The sequence below is a fragment of the Tachyglossus aculeatus genome, chromosome X4 (genome assembly GCF_015852505.1).
Source record: "Tachyglossus aculeatus isolate mTacAcu1 chromosome X4, mTacAcu1.pri, whole genome shotgun sequence".
NCBI classification, from domain to species: domain Eukaryota; kingdom Metazoa; phylum Chordata; class Mammalia; order Monotremata; family Tachyglossidae; genus Tachyglossus; species Tachyglossus aculeatus.
The window spans coordinates 9,162,586-9,190,556 of record NC_052098.1 but is presented as its reverse complement, the minus strand read 5'-3'; the positions used below and the strand labels follow the sequence as shown (position 1 = coordinate 9,190,556).

At 43.8% G+C, this 27,971-nt stretch overlaps 1 protein-coding gene across 1 annotated transcript in view; it reads left to right on the top strand.

The window, feature by feature from the left end:
- OSTF1 (osteoclast stimulating factor 1) overlaps nucleotides 1–26,463 on the top strand; it is a 53,044-nt gene extending 26,581 nt beyond the window's left edge. Inside the window, exons 2-10 of the mRNA XM_038770060.1 lie at nucleotides 1,375–1,421; nucleotides 11,262–11,312; nucleotides 13,614–13,677; nucleotides 17,993–18,046; nucleotides 19,147–19,254; nucleotides 21,175–21,224; nucleotides 21,399–21,477; nucleotides 23,746–23,844; nucleotides 25,999–26,463. Coding sequence (XP_038625988.1) covers nucleotides 1,375–1,421; nucleotides 11,262–11,312; nucleotides 13,614–13,677; nucleotides 17,993–18,046; nucleotides 19,147–19,254; nucleotides 21,175–21,224; nucleotides 21,399–21,477; nucleotides 23,746–23,844; nucleotides 25,999–26,057 — 611 coding nt within the window. The 3' untranslated portion in view covers nucleotides 26,058–26,463. The remainder of the gene's footprint in view (nucleotides 1–1,374; nucleotides 1,422–11,261; nucleotides 11,313–13,613; nucleotides 13,678–17,992; nucleotides 18,047–19,146; nucleotides 19,255–21,174; nucleotides 21,225–21,398; nucleotides 21,478–23,745; nucleotides 23,845–25,998) is intronic.
- Nucleotides 26,464–27,971: the final 1,508 nt, after the last annotated feature.

Sequence of the window (27,971 nt, the reverse complement as noted above, 5' to 3'; positions counted from 1 at the left end):
CCTAGCACTTAGAACAGTGCTTGGCACACAGTAGGCGCTCAATAAATTCCATTGAATGAATGAACAAATACCATAATTATTATTTCAGCTCTAGCCGACTAAACTGCCAGGATAATTAGGTGGATGATACGCACCAAGGGCAAATGTGCTCTGTGACAGGATTGGCAGTACCAGAACATCTAAATGTCACCGCATGTAAAAAGTGGAACGCACCGAGTGATAGGCAGATGTTTCTGAGCAAAACTCTTTTCTAGTAACTTTGCAGGGGGTTGCAAGTAATGCTTATGGGTAGTGCCCCTGCAAACTGCAGTCCCAGTTAAATATGCAAGACCTTTTTTCAACGCCCTTCACAAACCCATCCTTTAAAGTCTTAACAAAGCCACTCTTTTCTCCATGTTAAAGTGTTCCTTATGCTCTTTGAGTGCAGGCATTCTTTTACTAATAGCATCACTCCTATGTACGGGACCTCTTTTCTCACTTTTTCCCTCATAACCATGCACAGACTGTCTTGGAGTGAGATTCCTTGGCAGAGCTGGTTTATTGACATCCAACCCATTTCTTCCCCTTTCTTGTTCTTCCCTTTCCCTTCTCCCCTCCTTTCTCTCACTCTTTTGAAAGATCTGTGCAAATGCTGTTTAAAAGCCATTGCTATGAGGGTATCGAGACGTGATGGACACGTCACATTGGCATCTTCCATTAATGTTCCATAACCAGCTCCCTTAGTGAGTTTAGATTTCTCTTCAGTGTCCAGCAAAGGAGGTTGGGTAAGCTATCATGTACCAAGTAGTTGCAGAGGTGTCATGATCTTCTCAGGTGTTCAGCGGCAATGTGCAAAAAGGACTTGTTTCAAACTGATCAAATTCTAGTAGAACTTGTTTCCACAGAGGCTAGCTTAAGCCTTGTGAATGTTGATGGTTGGAGCCGTAAAAGGAAAGGGGAGGATATTCATTCATTCATTCAATCGTATTTATTGAGCGCTTACTGTGTGCAGAGCGCTTGGGAAGTACAAATCTGTAACATATAGGGACAGCCCCTACCCAACAACGGGCTCACAGTCTAGAAGAATAATGATGGTATTTAAGTGCTTACTATGTGCCAAGCACTGTTCTAAGCACTGGGGTAGATACAAGGTAATCAGGTTGTCCCACGTGGGGCTCACAGTCTTAATCGCTATTTTCCAGATGAGGTAACTGAGTCACAGAGAAGTTAAATGACTTGCCCAGAGTCACACAGCTGACAAGTGGCAGAGCCGGGATTCGAACTCACAACCTCTGACTCCCAAGTCCGTGCTCTTTCCATTAAGCCACGTTGCTTTTCTCAACATTATGGATCTTTCTTAGATAATTTATTGGGTATTTTTTTTTTCTCTTTTAGGCCAGGTCAAGGTCTTCAGAGCTCTGTATACATTTGAACCTAGAACTGTAAGTATTCTGTTTTTGCCTATCAGATCGTTTCAAACCACAAGTTATTTCACTTAGCCAGTACCATAAACTCCCTGCCGCTTTCCTCCTCAGAAAGGATCCGATTTCATTAGACTGTGCAATCACTGATTTTTCAAACTGATTCTCTTCACTTACCTACAACTCTGCCCTACGTGATTTGATCCTGCCTTCCTCTCAAAATGGGGTGTTAGGGTAAGCCCCATTTCTTCTTCCCGGCCCTTAGCCTTTGGACTGGATAAACAAGCGTCAAAGATGTGTATGTGGCATGACAAGCTGCATGTTTGGTTCACTGGGTGCACTGTAATTGACTGCTTTAATAGGGAAGGCCAGTGATAATTCTCATTCACCTGCTTCTTTTCCTTCTCTTCCTCCTCCACTGTCATCAGGTAATGTTTATTTAGTACTCACTGGGTGCCTGAATCTCTCTCTCCTAGACAGTGGCACTGACACAGTATAAATTAGGTGTCCTGTCATACTCTCCCAAGTGGTTAGTACAGTGCTCTGCACACAGGAAGTGCTCAATAAATACAATGGAATGAATGAGTGAATGAATGTGGAGGCCATCTCCTGAACGCCTGCTCTTTTTCTGTGGCTGTCCTTGGGATTACGTGCCTTGTCTTTTAGACTGTGAGCCCACTGTTGGGTAGGGACTGTCTCTATATGTTGCCAACTTGTACTTCCCAAGCGCTTAGTACAGTGCTCTGCACACAGTAAGCGCTCAATAAATACGATTGAGTGTCAGTGCGGGCTGTCTCATGTTACTAAATAGCCTCACTTTTAAATGACCTAACCCACACGATAGGAGACCAACGTATGTGTAAGCGAGGTAAGCAATTCTTCGAGGTGGCACGCGGCTGCTGTGGCCGCGTGCCTCCTGACCCTCCCAAGAGGCTGATATTTGAGGCGTTAACAAGGTGGTGCCCAAATCAGATCTTTTTAAAGATGGCTGCCACACACAGGTAGAGTTTCCCCACCCTTTCTGATGTTGCATATGCGCGACAACGGTCTCAGGCTTCATTTTTCCAGTGACCCTCCCTCCCCTTTCCCCCACTCCACCTCTGTAACTCTTCTATCCCAACGCTGTCCTCTGAAATAAAACTTGAAAAAACGCTTCTGAAAAGGCCTGTTTGTTTATTTATCTAAGCGATGGGAGCCGCGGGATCGCCGATTTCCCTCTTCCATCCCCCTCTCCTCCCACCTCCCTGGCTCTGTTGGCCAGTGACCATCTGGAGCGGTTCTGGCTGGGGTCTTCTGCGTGCCCCCACCCGGCAACAGCTCCAGATCCTTCTGCCCCTGCATCGGCTCTGGGTCTTCCTCCCTTTGCCGTCGCAGGGGCTTCCCCATGCCCCTTTCCAGCCCCAGGACCTCTATCCCTCCAACCGCCGCTGCCACAGCCTTCTCTCACCTGCCTGGTCCCTATTTTGCCCCCAGACTGACCCAAGGTCCACCACCATAGTCTTGATGGTGGCGGCAGCAGTCCAGGACATTTCCCCCCTGCTTTTCCCCCACTGCCACCACAGCCTTCTACCACCTATTCGCCTGCTCCCCCGCCGCCTGGACTCTGCTGTGCCCCCCACCACTACCCTGGACCCCCCCCCAATCCCAGCAGTACACTCTGAGTCCAGCTTCACCGTGGACTTCAGATCCAGCCCATCCGGCACCAGCAGCTCTGAAGAAGAAGAGGAGGAAGGCAGAGGAGTATCGAGCATGCGCGTGCATAGTGACCGGCGTGGGGGCATGATTAGTCTCAAGTGGGCGGCTGTTAACCTGAAGTCAGCCCTGTGCATGTGTGGCTGCCATCTTGGGAAAGTTGCATCATGAATCACGTAAGGGGAAGCACTTTCAACTCTCTCCTCAGGGTGAAAGTCACCTAACCTCTGTGTCCTCCAGTTTCCTCATCTGTAAAATGGGACTGACAATGCCAACTTCCACTTACCTCAAAGGGATGTCGTGAGGGTAAAATGAGTTAACTAAGGAGAAAGAACTGCGGAAACCTCAAGTGCTGCCGACATTTAAGTCATTGTCCAGTTGGGGAATAGTGCCTCTCATCCAGTCACATAAACTACACCGAGAATGCCATTTCGAACCTCTCAAATCTTCTGTGGATATTCCTCAGAGAAAAGTTAGTTCTGAAGAAGCACCTTAAGTTTTCTCACTCAGTAACCTGAGGGCAGAGTTGGAAATGGAGGAAATGAGAAGAACCTACACCTCAGCTAATATATACTTGTACCAAAAACTTGTTTGAAAGTCAACCTTGTAGATTAAACCCTGGTTGAGAAGGCAAAAGGCATTACACAAATGAGCTAGCTATTTAGTACTAAATATTTAGTACTAAAATTCCGGTGGAGATGATATGGGGATTAAGGATTTTTTTGTGTGAAACATACTTGGGAAGAAAACCCCTCATAAAAACCAAGTATTACCTCATGTGTTTAGCCCATTCATGTAGCCCATTTAGTTTGCCGCACATCTGCCAAGCTAGCTCTCTTCCTCCCTTCAAGGCCCTACTGAGAGCTCACCTCCTCCAGGAGGCCTTCCCAGACTGAGCCCCCTCCTTCCTCTCCCCCTCCTCCCCCTTTCCACCCCCCCGCCTTACCTCCTTCCCTTCCCCACAGCACCTGTATATCTGTACATATGTTTGTACATATTTATTACTCTATTTTACTTGTACATATCTATTCTATTTATTTTATTTTGTTAATATGTTTGGTTTTGTTCTGTCTCCCCCTTCTAGACTGTGAGCCCACTGTTGGGTAGGGACTGTCTCTATATGTTGCCAACTTGTACTTCCCAAGCGCTTAGTACAGTGCTCTGCACACAGTAAGTGCTCAATAAATACGATTGATTGATGTGTTACCTAGCTCTATGAAGCTCTAGATAGAGGGTATATACCCTTATTAATTTCAGGATTAACAATATGTTTTTAGCAGGTTGTATTAAAACTTTTCCCAGTTTTCCCAGGAGATTTACAGTTTGCCCTCATCAGCCATCACTGCTCCTTTCCACTACTGGATGAAATGGCTTTCAGGCAGAAAGCATTTGGAAGTTCGTTCATTTGAAAGGGAGAGCCCTCTGGACAGAAAGCATTATCTAATTTTACTTTGGGGACACTATTAGCACAGTAATGTTCAGTAAGTCTTGATAATAATTGTAATAATAGAAACAGACTTGTCAGAAGTGCCTTTCTTCCAGCTCCTCTAATCCTAAATAGCCAGGAACTTCTTAGGAAATGAACTTGGAATGTTTGAATGGTGGTAAAGTTTCAACAAGAGCATATCCCGTTTATTCCCATGAGTGGCTCAGGGCCCCTCAGGCCTGTAGAATTTAAACTTTCCATGAAGATACTCCAGCCCATTTAGATTATTTGAAGGAAGGATCTTGTTGAAAGTCTGTGTTTGAAATGCCAGTGCCAACCATTTACCTTGTTGCTTTTCAGCAGTTCACTTTTTAAAAGTGTGTAGTACTGGGGGCACAAATGGCAAAATTCCCATTCCTTGAAGGGTTAATTCAGTCTCATGGGACGATAGCATTCTAATGGCCCAGTAGTCAGTTTTCAGTATGTGAGCTTTCACTGATTCTTTAAATGGAAGGTTGGGAAGGGTGAGATCAGAATAAGATGGACTAGTTTCTTCTTGTGGTTCCGTTTTTCCTCGTGTCTATCCACAAATATGCTGTCAGATTTTCAAAATAGCTCTCCTTCATGGCAGTAATATTGAAAAAATCTCCCTAGGTGCCCTCATGGTGGTTTCTTAATGGAAAATATAAACTTTAACTTTGAAATCTCTTTGAACTCAAAACGTTTAGGGAAGAACAACTTTTTTGGCACTAACAACAATCAGACATTTAATGGTTTCCTCATGTAACTGGAGAGAATAATTGTATCTTTAAAGTTATCGGGAAATAATATTCCTTGTCCCCTCTGAAAGAGAAAATACTAAAAGCTATATCAAAATTGTGTCTTTGGGGAGGGAGGGAGAGAGGGAGGGAGGGAGAGAGGGAGGGAGCAGGGGCAAATGGACAGAGAGGGTTTCTGTTGAGAAAGAGGCTAAATTCTCTATGGCCGTGTCCACAGAGGGGATCATGATGGCAGCTTTGCTGCCTCTGCTGAGAAACAATTCTGGCTGTGTCTAGCCAGCAGGGACTTCCATTTCTACAAAGTACCCTCATTATTGAAAATAAATAGAGCCAGAGCAGTGGGGAAAATGATCATATTTAGTGGCAATTTTCTGAATAAAACACTGCACCTTGCTAGGGTTGAAATAACCTTAGGGTTTTAAATGCCTTGTCTTTTCATAATATAGCCAAATCTGACATTAATAAGCATCTTTACAGTCATTTTACTAAGGACTTTAGGATCATTTTTGTGCAGTGTGGTCTAGTGGGAAGACCATAGGCCTGAAAGTCAGGAGACCCAAGTCCTAATTCCAGTTTGCCATTTGCCTGCGGTGTGGCGATGAGAAATTCACTTAACTTCTCTGTGTCTCAGTTTCCTCATCTGTAACATATTCTTCTTCCCCCTTGGATTGTGAACCCCTGATCTGATTGTATTGTGCCTACTTCAGTGCTTAGCAGAGCGTTGGGCACAGTGCTTAGGAAATACCACGGTTATTATTGTTGTTAATAAAGTGTTTTCCCTCCTACTCAATCAATTTTTGCCACTATACCTGAAGATGCAACAAGGGATCTTCAAGCTGGAGTCAGAATACACTCCCAATCCAACAGGAAATGCTTGTGGCCTAGTGAGCTGCATGGATCATCAAGAGTCTCTGAGACAGCCAGCCAGGAATGGCTACGTGCTGATGACTGTGCTCTTGAGACACAGAAGTCATGCAAATAATTGAGTCACTGGAGATTCATCACAGCGCTCTAGACCGATAAATCTGAAGAAAACTGAGGTTAAGTACCAGTCTACCCCCGGGAAGCCCTATACCCAACTAGAGATTTTCAACTGCAACATAGAACCTAATGTGGTCAACAGATTCTGCTACCTAGGCAGTACACTATTTTGATGATGCACGGATAGGTAAGGAAGTAGAAAAAAGTAGGAAAAAAGCCCATCTCTTTTGGCAGATTGACAGACAATGTGGCGCCATGACAGGGTATCAAATTCCACACGAAGTTGAAGGTTTGTAAAGCCGTAGTGATTTCACCCTTCTCTATGACTGAGACCTGGATCTACTACAGAAGACACATTCAGTTTTTTGAGCAGTTTCACCAGGGTCATCTGCACCCCAACATCAAATGACAAAGCAGGATGATGGACAGTGAAGTCTTGGAACACAGCTAACCATCACTGAGGCAAAGCGCACAACAACACAACTTCGCTGGGTGGCACATGTGAGGAGAATGGAAGGCTATCCAACTGGCTGCTGTATGATGGAAGTGGGGCCCATGCCAGCAGACTGGGTAGAGTGAACAATTTAAAGAACTGGGGAAGCCTAGTCTCTAGCAATAGACTGTTGGAGGACCTTTGTGGCTGACAGAGAAGCCTAGTGGACCACAATGGGGAGAGGGATCATTCCCCTTAAGCAAAGACTTCATGAAAATGGAGATACTAAGAAGCAGGCTTGAAAGCAGGCACAGGCCCTCATCAGGAGAAACATGTCGGCACAGCGAGGAAGTGCTTTTGTATGCACACGATGTGGAGGGAAGTGTTACTTATGCAGTGGTCTTTTCAGCCACACTCGTATGCGTGGGCAGGATTTTGTCAGTAGCTTCATCTTTGAAAATGAGAAGTCATGTGTATAAATGTGCACAGGCATGCACACACAGACAAATAAATAAAAGGTGGGGCTGTCTTAGACTGGGCTCTGATAGTAGTAGGCTGGCTAGTACCTTATCTTCATAGTTTTGTGCCTCCTTGGGAGAACGATAGGCTAGCAGCAGAGGCCCTGCCTTACATGCACAGGCTATTTGCTAACCCTTTTGGCCTCTGGAATTTGTAGCACAGCCTTACCCCCAACTCTTCTGCCCCTTGAAAAGTGAGGTTCAGTTCCCTTCAGGCCCTGTTGAATGTTGGTCCGGTTCTGGATTTCCCAGTTCTGGGTCTTGGCTTGAGGCAGGCAGACCCCATTCCTGGCCCCAAATTTTCAGACTATCTGGGCCTCACTCTCGTTTTGCTTCCCTGATATCTCCTCCCCTCCCTGCCCTCTTTTCTACCTCCTCACCTCTAATAAAGGAAGAAGGAATAGAAGATGAACGGTATTTTCCGCAAACACCCTTGGCTAATAATAATCATAATGGCATTTATTAAGTGCTTACTATGTGCAAAGCACTGTTTTGCACTGTTCTGATCACCTGTTTACAAGGTGATCAGGTTGTCCCACGGGGGGCTCACAGTCTTAATTCCCATTTTATAGATGAGGTAACTGAGGCACAGAGAAGTTAAGTGACTTGCCCAAAGTCACACAGCTGACAAGTGGCGGAGCTGGGATTTGAACCCATGACCTCTGACTCCAAAGCCCGTGCTCTTTCCACTGAGCCACGCTGCTTCTCTAATGGCTTTTTAATGTGTACATGTATCAGTTTTTCTTAAAATAAAGTTAAGACTGTTATCTGATCAACACTTATATGTTCCACTGCATTGGTTTATAAAGCTAAGTGACCTAAAGGTGTTGCTGTTTAGGCCTTTTGGATTTTTCACTGTTGCTAGAAGACGAGGAAGAGAATAAAGGAAGGTGGTTATTGTGGTGTCTCACTGCAAGAGCTAAAAATACACACAGTAACTGCTCAGTATTTCACCCGCTGCTTTGGAGTCTTTAAACTTGTTATGAATATTTAATGTGAAAAAGAGAATTTCTGAGTGGGTGCTTGATTTCAGAAAGGGAAACGGGTTCATCGTGCCTAATAAAGGTAATTTTATCACATTAAATAGTGAAAACGTGGTGACAGCCAGAGTGAGTTGCTGTGCTAAAAGTGGAAAAAAATGTCATTGATCTATTAAGACAAATTGCAGATGGGAACTATTTACCTGCCTGATCAAAGGTTAGTGAAATATATACAGAAAAGAGGGTTGTGTGTATTTTGTACTTCTTTAAAGATGTATGTAGGCTACTTAATGAGCTTTGGCAAAGCCACCTTCATTTATTTCCTACAGCTTTTGACAAATTGGTTTCACAAAGTGAAAGTCTTCTCTTTCTCTGGAGCAATAAAACGTTTCGGGGTTTTTTTTTTACAATTTGGTCCATTTGTCATATGTGTCTGTAATCCATACTCTCTTCGTTCCTCCAGCCTCGAGTTTGTATTTCGTTTATTGTGCATAACATTTTCCTCGATGGAGTATGTGAACATTATCCTGTTTTTATGGATTGCTGAGGCCCACAGAGTCTGAATTAGGCAATTGGCAGGAAAAAGAATGTCCTTCCCTTCTCCCTGGCAATGCAGTCCCGGCAGCCATATGGGTGGCCTGGTGTTTGGAGCAGCTGTCTGGGACTGTGGTGGATGGTGAGTGACTCTGAACTTAGAAATACAGAAGCTGATCTGAATTTGAAGTTGCTATACAGAGGCCCTGAGAGGGATTGTTGTTCAACCCTGTGCAGCTGCCTTAACATCTAGAGACAGCATGGCCTAGTGGATAGAGCACAGGCCTGTGAGTCAGAAGGACCTGGGTTATAAGCCCGGATCTGCCACTTGGCTGCTGGTGACCTTGGGCCAGTCACTTCACTTCTCTGTGACTCAGTTACCTTATCTGTAAAATGGGGATGAACACCGTGAGCCCCATGTGGGATAGGGTCCGCGTCCAACCTGATTAGCTCGCATCTACCCCAGCGCGTAGTACAATGCCTGCACATAGTAAGCGCTTAACACACACTATTTTAAAAGCCCTTTTGGCAAATTTACCCTTACTTACTATTGGCTGAATTGGGGTACTTTCCTTACCCCATAAGCCTGCCCCTTTAAGCTTGAGGGTTGACTTAGTAGTTCAATAGCATTTATTAAGCAAGTGTGCAAATCACCGAGCAGAACCCTAGGAAAAATGCATGGATATTGATTCAATCGACCAGTAGTATTTACTGAGTGCCTACTGTGTGCCAAGCACCATGCTGAGTGCTTGGGAAGAGTTCAGTAGAATTGGGAGATGAAATCCCTGCCCTCAAGGAGTTTACAATCTAGTGGGAGAGATCGACACTAAAATGAATTACAGATAGCAGAAGGAAGGAAAAGGGAATATGTACATCCCAGTTTGGGATAGCTAAGATATGGTCCCAATTGCTCTGGAAGTTTGTGCGTATTCCAAGAGTTCACATGGCACTAAAGTGGCAGCTAATGGATATAACCTCGGGAGATTGGAAAGTCATCAGGGCCACAGATTCAGACTCGGTTCCTGCTCCCAAGGGGTTCACAGTCTAAAAGTGGGTGAGGGAGGAGGGCAGATGGGCAAACATCTGCAACCAAATAAAATGAGTGAGAAAATTTAAATTTAGATTGTGAGCCCCATGTAGGACAGGGACCGTGTTCATCCTGATTCTCTTGTATCCACCCCAGTGCTTAGTACAGTGTATAGCACATAGTAAATGCTTAATAAATGCCATTTAAAAAAAAGCAACCCAGCAAATGTGGAACAATATTTAGTGGTATGGTCATCGGGCAACTCTGCACCAGTGGTCCGTTGTGAAAAACCGTCACGATCTTCCCAACGTATGCGACATTGGGAAGGTAAGCTACAGCCTACCCTCCATTCCAGTGGAGCTTCTCCCTGGAGATCGTGGTGGGAAAGGAGAAGGGGGCCCATGCGTTCCCTGGAGCCCTGATGTCACAGAAGCCCAGAGACATCCGGCACAGATTTCAGCTTGGCCTCTGTTCTTCTGGGGAGGAAGACTGGGTAGCTTGTCGTGTCCTAAGGTGACCAATCATCTGGTCTCAGCTTGGACAGTTTTCAGCTATTGTTTCCTGTGTGAATTTGGCACCAGGTGCCTTCACGTCCAGTATCTTTGTTTTCAGCACCCAGCCTCCCGCTGCGTCAGCTTCTTCCATCAAGTTCTGCTGTTCGGAAGCGGCCCCTGCGTCCACGGCATCTTGGGAAAGGAATGCGACAGCTCTGGATCAAGTAGGGAGGTGGGGGCCCCAGGATCCCACCTGGAGAAGCATGCTAGGTTTGGGTGGCTTTGGGCGGACTTGGGGGCAAATGGCACATATGACATCATTGCATTACACTGCCTGCCCAGCGTAAAGTGTCTGACGTCATGTGCCACACCTCACCCAGAGTCCGGCAAGGCAGTCGGGCCACCCTACCTGGCTCCTAGGACCCCAGTATATCCATGCGGTTAGTGAAGAAATGAGATAAACAGGCTTCCCAGCAGAAAGAAGAGCGGGTGTTGGCGCCTGGCCTTTCAGGAGAGAGCTGAGACTTCCTTCATTTCTTTCAGGATCTCATTACAGAGACACTTTGTTCTTTCAAGAAAAGTTTTGCAGAGTATTTTGGAATTTCTACAAGGAGAAACGATCCTCCCCACCAACAAGTGTTTGTTGAAGGCTCACAGGACACAGAGCACAGTTTGTCGCTAGAAATTGTTAGCAGTGCCTAATTTTTTCAATGGAAAATCCTTTTTTTGTCTGAAGAACATAAAGAGTAAATCGAACTTACTCTTCTTGCTATTTAAACAGTTGCTTGAAATCCCCAGGGAGTAACCCAGCTTCCTCTGTTTGCATCTAATTGCCATTAGTGTTTAAAATATGATTTCTCTTCTGATTCATCTGGGGTAACTCCTATTATTCTACAGGATTTAAAAGCAGTGACATTTTCAATTATTTTCCCTGCTAAATGTATTGTTAATCTCCTACCCAAACCATTTTTTCATTTTTTTCCCTTTTTTCTTCCAGCCTGATGAACTGTATTTTGAAGAAGGGGATATTATCTACATTACCGACATGGTGAGTTTCATAATATGTTTTGTCCCTGGGCATATCTTGGGTTAACTGAGCACACCTACGGGGAAGTCATTTGAGTTTATGAAAAAGTTTTCTCTTGAACATTGTGTCTTAAGTCAAAATGGTGTGAGAGACATTTTCTCCTAGGAGCAGTGTAATAAATAGAGGATGACCAGAATTATGAACAGATGAGTAATATAGATATATGAATGCATTTAAATCGTAAATACCGGCAACTGTCATACATAAAAATCACATGAGAAGTTAAAATTACAGTACCTAAATAATAGTAGAGTATTGCATTGTAGACTGTGCATTATTCCTACCTACACACTGGATGTGGCCTAGTGGATAGAGCATGGGAGTCAGAGGGACCTGGGTTCTAGTCCCTGCTCTGCCACTTTTCTGCTGTGTGACCTTGGGAAAGTCATTTCAGTTCTTTGGGCCTCAGTTACCTCATCTATAAAATGGGGATTAAGACTGTGAGCCCCATGTGAGATATGGACTGTGTCCCACGTTAGCTTGTTTCTACCCCAGTGCTTAGTACAATACCTGGCACATAGTAAGTGCTTAACAAATACCATGAAGCAAACAAGCAAGTAATCCTTTCTATTTGAACCCCAAATGGGCTCATGAATGGATTTTACTGGGCAAGGTTGCCTCTTTAAACTTTCTTCCCTTGTTGCCCCATGGCTTCTGTGAGCCTCAAGCACCACATCTCCACGGTCCCCATGGAACTGCACATCTCCTCCCCTCTAACTAGTACTGGGTTAGGTTTTTTTTTCAATTCTTTTTTTAACACCACAGCTGTACCTGACCAGGCCAGCTTCTTCCCTGCCCGTCCGAGGTGGGATGAGGAGGCGAAGGGGGTGGTCTTCCAGCACTTAGTACAGTGCCTGACACATAGTAAGCACTTAACAAATACCATACTTATTCTCAATCAACCAATGGTATTGAGCGCTTACTGTGTGCAGAACACTGAAATAAGCACTTGGAAGTGCTTAGTATAACCGAGTTCTCCTTCCGGGCTTCTTTCCACACTGGATTCACACTGTGATGGTGGCAGCCCCAGTGGGGGTGGGAAACCAAAATTGGGGAGGGGGATGGCTTGGCCTTTTATGTATATCTGTTGTAATACAGAAAAAAAAAAGTTGCTGGGCGGCAGAGGGGCAGCGTGGCTTCCATGTGTCCTCTTCCCAACCCCCTGTTCTCCTGAATCTATTGCCTCTCAATTCCCCAGCTGAAAGTTTGGCACCATTTTTTTCCTTCTAAACACAGCTGTACACACACAGCCAGGGTCACACATCCACAGGGGATCGTGAGCCCCTCCAGGGCCAGGGTCTGTATCTGTGCACCTGTGTACTGTTTCCCAGCGCCTAGTACAGTGCTCTGCACACAGTAAGTGCCTCATAAATGCTATTAATCCTAAAGGCAGTAACTGTCCCCCGCTGGGCCTCCTTCCCCACCTTCCCCTTGTGGTTGTGCCCTCCCTGGCAGGGAGAGGAGATTTCAGGAAAAAGGGTCGGCCTGGATGTGTACCAAAAAAAAGAAAAAAAAAACCAAACGAGAAAACAAAAAAGGAAGGCTTTGGGGAGGGAGGAAGGAAGGTGGAGTTGCAGCAAACATTGATTCTAGGGGCCAGAGTCTGGCGATGTGGGGTTTAGGGGTGGGGCTCACAGACTCTGGTAAATTGGAACATTATTTCAGGGGAGACAGGAGAGGAAACTTAAAAAAGAGGGGCACAGTGGGAGAAGTCAGATGCTGAGTGGGGATGGGGTTACATTCTTGATCACCTCTGGGACACTGTATTTCTGAAGGTGGTAAATGGAGATAAATAGAACTTGTGCCACAAAGCCATAAAACTGAAACTTGATGCTAATTTAGAAAGATCAGAGAGGCCATTTGTTGAAATTTGAAAACTCATAGATTGAGGGCAGATTGTACAGGTGTGTTTTTTTAAGTCATTGAAAATAAGCCCAGGGTCTAAAGGAAATTGGGTAACTGGTCTAATCAGACAGTGGCCCTAAAATAAAGGGATTCTGCTATGCATTTTCATTCTATTCCCTTTTTTGTTCGGTTTTCTTGGGAATGAGGATTCTGGAAAATTTTTAAATGTGCTTTCTGCTAGCAGGTGCTTGGGTTCTCGTAGCCTAGAGATCCAGGGAGTAGAAGGAATCGGGGGTGGCATTGGTAGATTTTGAGAAATGTGTATTCTGATGACCAAATCTTTCTTGGCCTAATGATTTTCGAAAACTTTGCATGCAAGGGTGAAATGCCACTCATGCCGGCTTTTCCTTTTTCTAGAGTGACACCAATTGGTGGAAAGGAACCTGTAAGGGCAGGACTGGCCTAATACCGAGCAACTATGGTAAACTTTGAAACTGTATTTATACTTCTGTTGGCTGGATGAGCACTTCTGATTCTATTTCAGTTATCCGATTCGTGGACGTGTTCATTCTGGGAACTAAACTACCTGTTAGCATTGGAGGCCGTGGCTTGCCATCGGCTTTAACACACTCAGTCACCTTGCCCCATCCTACCTTACCTCACTGCTTTCCTACTACAACCCAGCCCACATACTTTGCTCTTCTAATGCCAACCTACTCACTGTACCTCGATCTCATCTAACTTGCCTCTGACCTCTCGCCCACATCCTGCCTCTGGCCTGGAAGCCCTTCCTCTTCATATCTGACAGACGGTCATTCTCCCCACCATCAAAACCTTATTAAAAGGACATCCCCTTCAAGAGGCCTTCCCCAACTAAGCCATCATTTCTTCTTCTCCCACCCCGTTCTGCGTCACCCTTGCATTTGGCTTTGCACCCTTTCTTCACCGAAGACCGATGCTTTACTGAAATTGATTCCATTTTCTTAGAGAGCTCACTTGTGGTAGTCAAAGGTTGGAATTTGTGTTGAAAATAAAACCGATGAAAAATGTCCGTCTTAGAGTCTTTAGGCCCTTGAAAATAAGGTTGGACTAGCCAGCTGGAAATCATGCAAATTTCTGGTAGACCTATGGCTGGCCTACAGTGAGGTAGGGGAGAACAACAGATGCCAATCATTGTTTTCTATAATAATGATAATGATGGTCTTTGTTCAGCACTTACTATATGCCAAGCGCTGTTCTAAGCGCTGGGGTAGATACAAGGTAATCAGTTGTCCCACATGGGGCTCACAGTCTTAATCCCCATTTACAGGTGAGGTGACAGGCACAGAGAAGTTAAGTGACTTGCCCAGCAGACAAGTGGCAGACCCGGGATTAGAACCCATGACCCTTCAGACTCCCAGGACCGTGCTCTTTCCACTAAGCCACGCTACTTCTCTAAGTTCCATCTCCACTTTGGTCCTGAACCCAACATCACTAGTCTCCTGGAAGTTCTTCCAGCCTGCTATGGAGCTAGCCAACCCCACTGACCCGACAAATAGTAATACCATTCGCTGTTTCTTAGGATTGCCCTTCCCTTTCAAAGGAAGCTTACCTTCACCCAACTTTTCAGGTGACAAGGATTGAGACTGTGAGCCCCACATGGGACAGGGACTGTGTCCAACCCGATTTCATTGTCTCCACCCCAGTGCTTAGTACAGTGCCTGGCACATAGTAAGCCCTTCACAAATAGAGAAGCAGCGTGGCTCCGTGGAAAGAGCACGGGCTTTGGAGTCAGTGGTCCAAAGTTTCAAATCCCGGCTCCGCCAATTGTCAGCTGTGTGACTTTGGGCAAGTCGCTTAACTTCTCTGTGCCTCAGTTACCTCATCTGTAAAATGGGGATTGACTGTGAGCCCCACGTGGGACAACCTGATCACCCTGTAGCCTCCCCAGTGCTTAGAACAGTGCTTCGCACATAGTAAGCGCTTAACAAATGCCATTATTATTATTATGGTTTTATATAGGTATATGTAAATAAAACCAACCTCACCTGTACAGAAATATTCACTTAAGCGCTCGGTATTTGGACAGGTAGAGAGACAGAATGAGAAGGGAATTCTCACGGTGACTGGAGTGATTGGAGCCAGGTAAGGATAGTTTGAAAAGGCCAGTGCCTTGAAAAGGTTGCTTTCCCCTCTCACTGTTGCTTTAGAGAGGAGAAATGGCCTCCGGTGGCTCCCCAGAAGCCAAGCAAGGCTTCCCGAGAAAGTTCCCGCAGTGGGGTTGCTAAGATGTTGGGACAGTGCTCGCCTCAAAATCCCAGCAGTGGGTTTGCTAAAATGGTGGGCCAGGGCTCCCCTCAATTCCAGCAGTGGGAATGCTAAGATGGTGGGACAGTGCTCGCCTGGGTGCTCCTTCTGCTGGGCCTGGAAGCAGCTAGCAAACCTGGGAGGGCCAGGCTGGATTGCACTGCACTGCAGTTTCCCTGAAGATACAAAGATTTCTTTTTCTCGCTTTGTTTATCTTTCAGTCCCACAGGGAACTAGAAACAGCCAAAATGAATGTCAAAATAAGTCATGTTTTCCAGGCTTTTATAAATAGCGCCGTCCTTGGAGAATCAAAATGCACATCAGGAATTTCAGATTGTATTGTACGTGTTTGCCGAAATATTTTGGTTGAAAGCAGAGTCTGAATGAATGTAGCTGAGGCAGCTGCTTTCCTTTTCGGTTTGCCTTTATGGCAGAAAATATTAGGTGCTCATTTTCTTCTACTCAGAAAATAGAAAAATTGTGATGGAGTGATGAAGGGCTTGCTCTCATAAAAAAATGGCCTCATTCACTACACCACTGTTGAATGAACCTCTAGTTTTCCCAGACCATTAGCGGGGAAGATTGTATAACCCACTCACTGTGCTTTGCCTTCACCTCCCCTGCAGCTGACTTCTTGCTCAAACCTTCCCTTCTGCTTGGAACTCCTTTCCCCTTTACATCAAGCAGACCATTCATTCATTCATTCATTCATTCAATCGCATTATTGAGTGCATACTGTGTGCAGAGCACTGTACTAAGTGCTTGGGAAGTACAAGTTGGCAACATATAGAGATGGTCCCTACCCAGCAGTGGGCTCACAGTCTAGAAGGTGGGCTCACAGTCTAGAAGACCCCTGCACTCCCCATCTGCAAAGCCTTTCTGAAAGCGAATCGCCTCCAGGAGCCCTTTCCAATTTGATTTGTATTCTCCCTGCTTTATAGCCCCCAACCGCTATTTCAGCACCTTCTAAGCACTTAAGTACTCAGCAACATGGCCTAGTGGAAAGACCACAGCTCTGGGAGGCAGAGGATATGGGCTCTAAGTTCATTCAATCGTGTTTATGGAGCGCTTACTGTGTGCAGAGCACTATACTAAGCGCTTGGGAAGTACAAGTCGGCAACATATAGAGACGGTCCCTACCCGACAACGGGCTCACAGTCTAGAAGGGGGAGAGAGACAACAAAGCAAAATATGTGGACGAGGTGTCAAAATCGTCAGAACAAACTGTGAGCCCACTGTTGGGTAGGGACTGTCTCTATATGTTGCCTACTTGTACTTCCCAAGCGCTTAGTACAGTGCTCTGCACACAATAAGTGCTCAATAAATACGATTGATTGATTGAATTAAAGCTATATGCACATCATTAACAAAATAAATAGAATAGTAAATATGTACAAGTACAATAAATAGAGTAATAAATTTGTACAAATATATACAAGTGCTGTGGGAAGGGGAAGGAGGTAGGGCAGAGGGATGGGGGGAGGAGAGGAAAAAGGGGGCTCAGTCTGGGAAGGTCTCCTGGAGGAGGTGTGCTCTCAGTAGGGCTTTGAAGGGAGAAAGAGAGATAGCTTGGCGGATGTGTGGAGGGAGGGCATTCCAGGCCAGGGGAAGGATGTGGGCCGGGGGTCGACGGCGGGACAGGCAAGATTGAGGCACAGTGAGGAGGTTAGCGGCAGAGGAGCGGAGGGTGCAGGCTGGGCTGTAGAAGGAGAGAAGGGAGGTGAGGTAGGAGGGGGCGAGGTGATGGAGAGCCTTGAAGCTGAGAGTGAGGAGTTTTTGCTTGATTCGTAGGTTGACAGGCAGTCACTAAGTCTGGCTCCTCCAGTTGCCTGCTGTGTGAACTTGGGCAAGTCACTTAACTGATCTGTGCCTCAGTTTCCTCATCTGTAAAATGGGGATTCAGTACTTGTCCCTCCTCCTTAGACTGTGAGCCTTGTGGGAGACAATCAATCAATCAATCGTATTTATTGAGCGCTTACTGTGTGCAGAGCACTGTACTAAGTGCTTGGGAAGTACAAGTTGGCAAATATAGAGACAGTCCCTACCCAACAGTGGGCTCACAGTCTAAAAGGGGGAGACAGAGAACAAAACCAAACATACTAACAAAATAAAATAAATAGAATAGAATAGATATGTACAAGTAAAATAGAGTAATAAATATATACAAACATATATAATCGGGAGACAGGGACTGTGCCCCACCTGTTGAACCTTTATCTACCTCTGCCCTTAGAACAGTGCTTGACACGTAGTAAGCGCTTAATAAATGCCATAATAACAATAACCATATTAGCACTTATGTACTACATTTATCCTCCATTACTTTCTCCCTTCTTTAATTTATTTTAGTGTCTCTCTCCCCCATTAGATTGTAAGCTCTTTGAAGAAAGGGGATCATTGTCTACTGATTCTGTTGCAGTCTCCCAAGCGCTGAGTATGCAGTAGGCAATCAATAAATATTATGGATTGATTCTGTTAATTTCATTTCTGTTTTTTTTTTTCCAAATTAGTGGCCGAGCAAGCTGAATCCATTGATAACCCACTGCATGAAGCTGCCAAAAGAGGTGGGTATATGTCTAACTAGATCTCTGTGAGATCTCTTCAGGGCTAATTTTGAGATCTTTATTGAATTTGGTAATAAATCCCTTAGAATCATGTCTCAAAGCAGATTTAGGATAAGCAGTTGGATATTTTTCCAAACTTTTAAAATTAACAGAGTGGTTCCTTCTACACTGTGAGCTCGTTGTAGGCAGGGAACATGTCTACCGACTCTGTTGTGTTGTGCTCTCCCAAGCACTTAGCGCAGGGCTTGACACACAGTAAGCGCTCAATACAGGCCATTGATTGACTGATCCGATGTATCGTTAATAGTTTAGTATGTAAGGGATACATCTTTGAGTCAGTCGCCAGCCGTTCACTGATCTGTTTTCTAAATGGCCTGGGTGCCAGATTGTAAAAGTACATGCACAATCTGTAATTGCTTCTAAGTTCTTCTCTAATTTGGTTGCACTTTATGATTTATGCAGAAGGTGTGTTTACTAAACAAGCACATATATGGAAGAATTGTACCGATTCTTCCTCCAACTGTACCATCAAGCCTGTTAATGATTTCCATGATAATCTAATAATATTAATGAGGCCCGTTTTTGGATAGGGACCGTCTTTCTATGTTGCCAACTTGTACTTCCCAAGCGCTTAGTACAGTGCTTTGCACACAGTAAGTGCTCAATAAATACGATAGAATGAATAAATTAAGGATTTATTAGCTGCTAAGAAATATGATTGATTGAATGATAATCAGAATTGAACCCAATCTCTGCCCCAGGGAGTGCTCAGGGTTCAAGAAGGAGTGAAAACAGGTATCTTATCCTCACTTTGCAGATTAGGAAGGTGAGGCCCAGAGAGGTTAAATGACTTTCCCATTGCCCCCCCAGCAGACCAGTGACAGAGCTGGGGCTAGAATCCAAGTTTCCTAACTCCCAGACCCGTCCTCTTTACCGAAAAACAACAAAAAGAAGATCTTTGTGATATGACTAACTAGAGATTTAAATCATCTTGGGCTGGCTAATACCCTATTTTTAATAGAAATCTGGGTTGAGGGGTATTACTTTAAAGACAACAAAATAAGTTCCCTCATTTGCTCTCTGCTCTTAAACAATTTCAGGCAACTTGAGCTGGTTGAGAGAATGTTTGGACAACAGAGTTGGTGTTAATGGCCTAGACAAAGCTGGAAGCACCGCCTTGTACTGGGCTTGCCATGGTGGCCACAAAGGTACTGTGTTGTTGTTTTTATCACACATTTGTGAAGTACTGTAAATGCAAATAACTTAGGGCAATGTGGTGTAGCTGCTTCTGGCCAGAGGGTCGGGGTGGGGGACACTCTGTAATTGGGAATGGAACCAGTTAAACCTGCTGGGTGCAGGGGAGAGAAAAGAAGGGAAACTGGAGTAGGAAAAGGTGTCCCATGGAGAACGTGGGCCTCTAGGACCACACCTTCTGCCACTAAGACTTTTCCTCCAAGCCAGTTCTGCACTTTGGGGTCAAGCTACCTTTCCACCCTGACTCCAGCTCTCCGCTCTTAAACCGAATGAAAAATTATGCAGGGAGTTTGTGTGCTCCCTTCTGGCTTCCTTCTTTTCAGAGAAGAGAGGGCTGTGCTTGCCGCTCTTGATAGCATTTTTCAGTTGTTCTGCACACTGGGAGCCTGGTTCTGGGCTTCTGACAATTGGCTGTAACCGAGGCTAGGAAGTGGATGGAGGAAGTCACAGACTACCGTTGAATGACCTAACAGGTCACATGTGGCTTTGGAATTGTGGTTGGAACACACCAGACTGTAACATTCGGACTTGTTAAATCCAAAACATTTAACTCCAACTTTGACACTTGGCCCTGAAATTAAAGAACAACAACAAAGAGCCCTGTTCCTTTCTGAGAGTCTTGGAACTTAATTTTTTTTTATGGTATTTGTTATGCATTTACTATGTGCCAGGTACTGTTCTAATTGCTGGGGTAGATACAAGTTAATCAGGTTAGACACAGTCCATGTTCCACATGGGGCTCATAATCTTAATCCCCTTTTTCCACATGAGGTAACTGAGGCACAGAGAATAATAATAATAATGTTGGTATTTGTTAAGTGTTTACTATGTGCGAAGCACTGTTCTAAGCGCTGGGGGGATACAAGGTGAACAGGTTGTCCCACGTGGGGCTCACAGGCTTCACCCCCATTTTACAGATGAGGTAACTGAGGCACAGAGAAGTCATGTGACTTGCCCAAGGTCACAGCAGAGAAGTGGCAGAGTCGGGATTAGAACCCATGACCTCTGACTCCCAAACCCGTGCTCTTTCCACTGAGCCACGCTGCTTCTCCAGAGTTCCCTTATTGGACAGGGAACAGTTTTCCTTACCTGGGCTCAATTGGAGCAATCTCGTTCTTATTCCCACCCTTAAAATTAAAGTAGGAGGTGGAGGAGTGACAATTTGTGTCCCCAAAGAGTTCTTGGATCATCACTAGGGGAGATGGGTTAGATTCTTGAAGAGAAGACAAAATCATAAACAAGATTACTCTGGCTTAATTCTGGGTAAGAAATGTGGTTCCTCTCACATAGCTTGCCATCTAAAGAAGATAGTACAGAGATCCACACTTACGCATGAGGCGGGGAGAGAGACAGTCTGGATTTTTTTGTTCAAAGTAATGAACCAGCTTTTGCTTAACCTATTCTAATCAATTATGCCATAGGAAAGTCTGAAATGTAATTCATTTTGGCAAGCGGGAAAAAAAATATTAAATCAGACCCTGTACATAATGCCTATTTTACATTAATTAGCCCATTTTCAAAGTAGTGTTTTGTTGAAAGACAGGTATTCAATCTTGAAAATGACTTGGAAAATGACCAACATCTTGAAAATTAAAATAATGCTTTAAGCGTGTGTGTGATTTAGAAATATGTAGCATGAAAATATTATTTAAGAAATCATTGTCTTAACTGTTTTGATTTTTTTTCAGACTTAATTGTAACTGGCAATTTTTAATTCAACATAATCATTAAACACTTTAATGATCTGGAGTTTCTTTAGCTGATCAAAGTTGGGAGTGTCCACTAAACAATGCTACTCTTAATTTTCCTTATTGCTTTTTATTTCATCAATTTATTTCTGTTTTTTTCTCCACTCACTTCAATTTATATTTTAGATGTAGTGGAAGTGTTGTTTACCCAACCAAATATTGAACTAAACCAACAGGTAAGACACTTATTCTGTTATCTTTCAAAGGCATCTTCTATTTTTTTTAAGAATATTAATTTTCTACAGATCTCTCCCCGTTCCGTATTGACTTCAAAAATAAATGTGCTTCTGAGATTGAGTTTTTTAATCCTCTGATTTAATAGTGCAGCTTTCTCGTCTTTTACTCCATAGAACAAATTGGGTGATACAGCTTTGCATGCTGCTGCTTGGAAGGGTTATGCAGATATTGTAGAGCTGCTTCTGGCAAAAGGTAAGCATTTTCACTGAAATTGTTTATATATATCATAGAGTTAGTTTGTCCATTTCAGACCGGAACATGCATTTCACCCTTAAGACTGATTCAATCCTCATACTTCTTGGTGGGGAGATGAAGATTTTGTGGTTTCCAGTCCAGAGAAGAGGGAGCGAATTTTCTTCCCTACACATGGACAGTGAGTCCCTAAACTCAGCTACTGCCCGAGGGTGCTACCGCTGGGTCGCAGCCTGAGAACGGGGACTGGCTAGTGGGGAAGAAGCTGGCCGGCCCTAGTTCGTCGGAGGGCACTCCCACCTCACAACCAAAATGGGTTTGCAAGGAAAGCTCGTTACTGGCTGCACGTCACACAACGAGGAACGTGGCTCCTGGTGATAACCAGCAGGTTCTCCCCTTAATATAAACCCAGACAAGGGGAGAATCTGAAAACTAGAGCCCTGCAAGAGCAGAGCCATGACCCAACCATGGGAAGGAGAGCTGAGACAGTGGGGGCCTATTGTTATTCATATTTATAGAGGGCTTACTGTGTCCAATTTAAGCGCTTGGGAGAGTACAATATAACATCAAACATATTCCCTGCCCACAGTGAGCTCACAGTCTAGAGACTGTCTCCTCTGTGTTGAGCCTCCCTGGGCTGGAGGTGATCGTGGCCCCTGCAAATATAGTGGGTACAGGGATGTGAAATGCTTATATAAAGCTCATTTTCCACCTTTCATCACTATATATATATATATATATTATATATAGTGATGAAAGGTATATATATAGGTAGATATATATATATATATATATTGTATTTGTTAAGCCCTTTCTATGGGTCAAGCACTGTTCAAAGCGCCTGGGCAGATACAAGTTAATCAGGTTGGACTAAGGAAGAAGAAGAATAGGCACTGAATCTCCATTTTACAGATGAAGGAAACTAAGACCCAGAGAAGTGAAGCGACTCACCCAGGGGCACACAGCAGGCAACTGGAAGAGCCGGGATTAGAAACCAGGTCTTCTGACTCCCAGACGTGTGTTCTTGGCACTAGGCCGGGCTGCTCCTCTCTCTCAAGTCAGTTTGGGCCCAGATGGGACCAATGAAAGGAAGAATGGAATGACTGGTCCTGTTATTTCAGCCTGCGTTCGGCTTATCTGGAGCAGGGAGCAGGACAGAGGAATCCCCTTTCCTTTCAAAGATGGAGAAGAGAAAACTGGGTGCTCTTGGCTGCTACAGAAGATAAGACAAAATTCCAGACTCAGCTGGGGTTAGAGTGAGGGCTGACCAGGAATCCCATATTTCCTAATGTACCAAACTTTTTGTGATCTTGAGACCCAAGGACCATACTGCCTATGAGAGTTTTCTTTTAAAACAAAAAAAAAAAAAGGAAGAAAGAAAGAAAGGAAAGAAAGAAAGAAAGGAAAGAAAGAAAGAGAGAAAGAGAGAGAGAGGGAGAAAGAAAGAAAGAAAGAGAGAGAGAGAGAAAGAGAGAGAGAAAGAAAGAAGAAAGAAGGAAGGAAGGAAGGAAGGAAGAAAAGAAAAAGAAAGGAAAGAAAGAAAGAAAAGAAAGAAAGGAAAGAAAGAAAGAAAGAAAGAAAGAAAGAAAGAAAAGAAAAGAAAGAAGAAAGAAAGAAAAAGAAAAAGAAAAAAAGAAAAGAAAGAAAATTGGCTGGATGATTGATTCCGAACAGGGCTCTGTGGACTAATAGGATAGATCTGTAGTCCACACTCAAGAACTATCCTTGCCCCACCCTTTTTCTCTTTTAAAGAACTTCTTGAATTATTCAATCAATCGTATTTATTGAGCGCTTACTGTGTGCAGAGCACTGTTGAGAATTATTGAGAAGAAGAGGTGGTCGTACGTCACTTAATCCCATCAATGTATGTAATTATTGGTGCTTCATGTATTTGATGATTCAGCTTTTACTCTTGGGGTTGGAAACTACTCACACAACGTTTCAACGGCAATTTCATAGAAACATTAAAGTAACTGCTATAATAAAAATGTGGTAAATTGACTGTAATCATAGCAATTGCAGCAACAAACTTCTTAATTAAGGATGCCACAACAAGCTATTATAATCGCCTGTTTTCACTGCTTCATAACTCTTGAAAAATTCTCCTTTGTGCCAAAATTGTTCTTTGCTTTCTGTGAGCTGAAAAAAGCACTTTTTGGAAGGGGGGTAGGTAGTATTTTTCACCTCTTTTTATTTGGGGAGATTTGTTACGACTCCGTATATATCATTTTCATAAATTTGCTAATAACCCTTTTTTGTTTTGATTAGGGGCTAGAACAGATTTAAAAAACAATGAGAAGAAGTTAGCCCTGGATATGGCTACCAATGCTTCTTGTGCCTCTTTGCTTAAAAAGAAACAAGGGACAGGTAATTGTATATATTGCTTTTTTCCCCACTGCTCTCTTTTCCTGATTGGAAAGTAGTTATATTAGAATGACGTGGCTTTATGACTTGAAATTGAATTTTGTCTCTTCCACGAGTTAGAAGCTCAGCAGCATAAGGAAGGAAAGAGACACATTTCATATCATTTAGTTGTTCTTCATATTCAAAGGAGAGACTGTGATGGACTGTGAGACCGTTGTTGGGTAGAGACCGTCTCTATATGTTGCCAACTTGTACTTCCCAAGTGCTTAGTACAGTGCTCTGCACACAGTAAGTGCTCAATAAATACGATCGATTGAATGAATGAATGAAATGAATGAATGAATGGTTGAAAAGACTTCTGGGTTACCAGCAGTCTTGTGCACATTGCATGCAAGAGAAGACCAACTTCTGGCTTAGATCTGATGTTGAATCTTTTGTGCCTCTGCCCCTTTGCTGTTAGGCTGTGTGACACCTTTGCTTAAAATCACATTGAAAAAACTCCCAACATAAGTCCTTTTCTCTGTATGTTAACTGGTTGCCAGTTTAAACAGAATTAAAGCAGCTCTGTAACCATTTTTGGTATTATCATCTCTGCAATGGCAGAGGCACCAATAAAACTAACCAAAAAGACTCTGTTTTCTAGGCTTGACAATATAGATAGGGAGGAGTTGAGAACAATCCAAATGCCTTACTCCCTTTATTCAAAATTACAGCTCCTCTGGGTTTGCCATTTCACACTGCATCTGCAGTGCTGTCCTGTTGTTTCCCTGAGTCCTGGCACGCCTCTTCGTTACAATTTAAGAACCAAATGAAAGCGGGCATGTTTTTCGCATTGTAGGAGTTAGCCTTTGCTACTATATAGGAAGTTGGGCAGGTCAGAAATATCAATATGTTCTCAAGAAGTATTTGGTTGAATACTTGAAGGCTCAAAATAATTTGATCAGAAGATGTCGATGGTTAAACAGAGGTTTAGATAGTTTAATTGGCAAATGGTCTGTGAAGATTGTGAAAAATTTGGAATGTTATCTGGTAGAACTCTACCCAGTGAAGTGATTTGCCCAAGATCAAACGGCAGTGGCAGAGCCAGGAGTAGAACCCAGGTCCTTCTGTCTTCTGGGCCCATGCTCTCTCCACTAGAACATGCTAAACCCTCTTGTATTTATTGGGGACAGATACTAGGTTAGATAGACCCAATGGTCAGGCTGAGTATGGAACTTTTTAGATCTGTCATTCCAAGGTCTTTCATTAAATATGGGTGCTGAGCATATATAGTTTCCATTCCTGGATCATTTTTCTTACTTTTATTTTGGGCTTAAAGACTACTATTATACATATGCTCTTGTGTTTATTATTACTTCCATCCATCTATTTCAGTGATCTGGGACTCAAGCCATTTGGTTCCAAATGCTTTTCTGATTGTCAGGCCTAATATCCCCATTAATATTTCATTTTGACCCCCCTGGAAAGCACTTCTATTGTACCCTTACACAAAGAAATGATTTTGTTTCAGGGCAGTATCTGCCTTTTCTACCGTCAGGGTCCCCTCACTGTGAACCCTATACTACCTTGCTCCAGAAGTGTGTTTGTGAAGCATTTTTATTGTTTGTCTTCATGACATTTAGCGTTTTATTTCTTTTCTCAGTCTTGGACTCCTCTGTTTGTTGCTCAGTTTCCATGGGGTTAATCTTCCTCCAAGCAATGACCAAATACCTAGCTTTTCATCCAGTTGCCTGAGGCAAATTCTGAGTTGCCCCAAGTGAGTGAGCAAGTGGCTACTGGGGTAGCCATGCTACCCAGCCACCCAAAAGCAACACAGGTGGCCTGGGAGAAGGAGAGGAAACTGTGGCATTGACCAAAAAAACTAAAAACAAAAAACTTCCAGTCACCAGCTGCATTCCTGGTTTTTAACCCTTTCAGAGGGAATCATTGGAGTGGAATTTTGGCTATTTCTTTTTACTATTTTTTTTACATGCTTCCATCTCCCTTTACCTCTTTCCATGCCTAGTAGATTTTATCCTGTATTTTACTGGACGTTGTTCTGCAGAACATTATTCCTTCTTTTTTATTCTAGCTCTGAATGTTGACTTAGCATCCTAACGTAAAAAGCGGTTGTGCAGTGTGTAAACAACTTCAAATTCTGTGTCCTTTTCCTTCCAGATATTGTGCGAACATTAAGTAATGCAGAAGAGTATCTTGATGATGAAGATTCTGATTAGTTCTCTCCATAAGTGTATGAGAACTAAAATCCCTGTTTCCTATGCCACTCCTAGTCTTCGCCAGGGAGTGTTGGTAACTGAAAAAAGTATATATAAGCATAATAGTATTGCAATCTGTCAGGAATTAATTGTGTAAACTTAATAGTCTTCACTTTCAATTCGCCAATAAAAATTACTTTCCTATGTAAAATGCATTTATGTTCACTAAACTAGCCTACAAAGATTTTTTTCTATTTGTCGATATATGTTTTGCTTTTTTAAAACAGGGATTTTAAAAAAAAGTCCCCAGAGTTGAATGGATTTTAGAGGGTACATGCTTTTTCTGTTATAAAACAAAAATGATCTTTAGAAAAACTGTCAGTGATTTTTGACAATGAAAATTAAAATAAACATTTAAGACATTTTATCCTTGTTATCGGTTTCCATGAGACTAATCACTGCTCTCAAGAGTAAATGAAACTTCTTGTGTTTAAGTTGGTACTTTCTCAATTTATTTTGGCTGGAACATTTTGCCTCTATTCCATCCTAGTCTTCCTTAACCTCTCAGCTGCCTTCCACACTTCGGACTGTCCGTCCCCTTCTCTTGGAAACGTTATCTAACTTTAGCTTCATTGACACTGTCCTCTCCTGGTTCTCCTCCACTCCTCCTGAGTGTCTCTGGGCACTCAGTTTCAGTCTCTTTCTCAAGCTCCTCCTCTGCCTCCCATTCCTTTACTGTGGGTGACCCTCAGGGATCAGTTCTGGGTCCATTTCTATTTTCAAACTACACCCACTCCTTTGGAGAACTCATTCATTCCCACGGCTTCAACTGCCATCTCTATGTGGATGATTTCCAAATCTACCTCTCCACCCCTGACCTCTCTCCTGCTCTGCAGACTTGCGTTTCCTCCTGCCTTCAGGACATCTCTATTCAGATGTGCCTCTGACACCTCAAATTTACCATGTCCAAAACAGAGCTTCTTATCTTCCCACCCAAACCCTGTCTTCCCCAGGACTTTCCCATCGCTGTTGACAACACCACCATCCTCCCTGTCTCACAAGCCCATAACCTTGGCATTATCCTTGACTCATCTCTCTCATTCAATCCACATATTCATCCGTCACCAAATCCTGATGGTTCTGTGCTCACAACATTGCTAAAATCCACCTTTTCCTCTCCATCCAAACTGCTACTATGCTGATCCAAGCACTTATCCTGTCCCTTCTTAACTACTGCATCTGTCTCCTTGCTGACCTCCCTGCCTCCTGTCCCTCCTCATTCCAGTCCATACTTCACTCAACCAGTTGTATTTATTGAGTGCTTATTGTGTGCATAGCACTGTTCTAAGTGCTGGAGTAGATACAAGCTAAGTCAGGTTGGACACAGGCCATATCCCACATGGGGCTGCTCAGTCTTTTTTTTTCCTCCCTCCCTGCCCTCACCCCCCTATATATATAAAAGAGCACGGGCTTTGGAGTCAGAGGTCAGGGGTTCAAATCCCAGCTCTGCCAATTGTCAGCTGTGTGACTTTGGGTAAGTCACTTAACTTCTCTGTGCCTCAGTTCCCTCATCTGTAAAATGGGGATTAAGACTGTGAGCCCCCCGTGGGACAACCTGATCACCTTGTAACCTCCCCAGCGCTTAGAACAGTGCTTTGCACATAGTAAACGCTTAATAAATGCTATTATTATTATTATTATTATTATTATTTTATAGCGTGGCTCAATGGAAAGAGCATGGGCTTGGGAGTCAGAGGTCATGGGTTCTAATCCCAACTCTGCTGCTTGTCAGCTGTGTGACTTTGGGCAAGTCACTTAACTTCTCCGTGCCTCAGTTCCCTCATCTGTAAAATGGGGATTAAGACTGTGAGCCCCACGTGGGACAACCTGATCACCTTGTATCCACCCCAGTGCTTAGAACAGTGCTTTGCACAT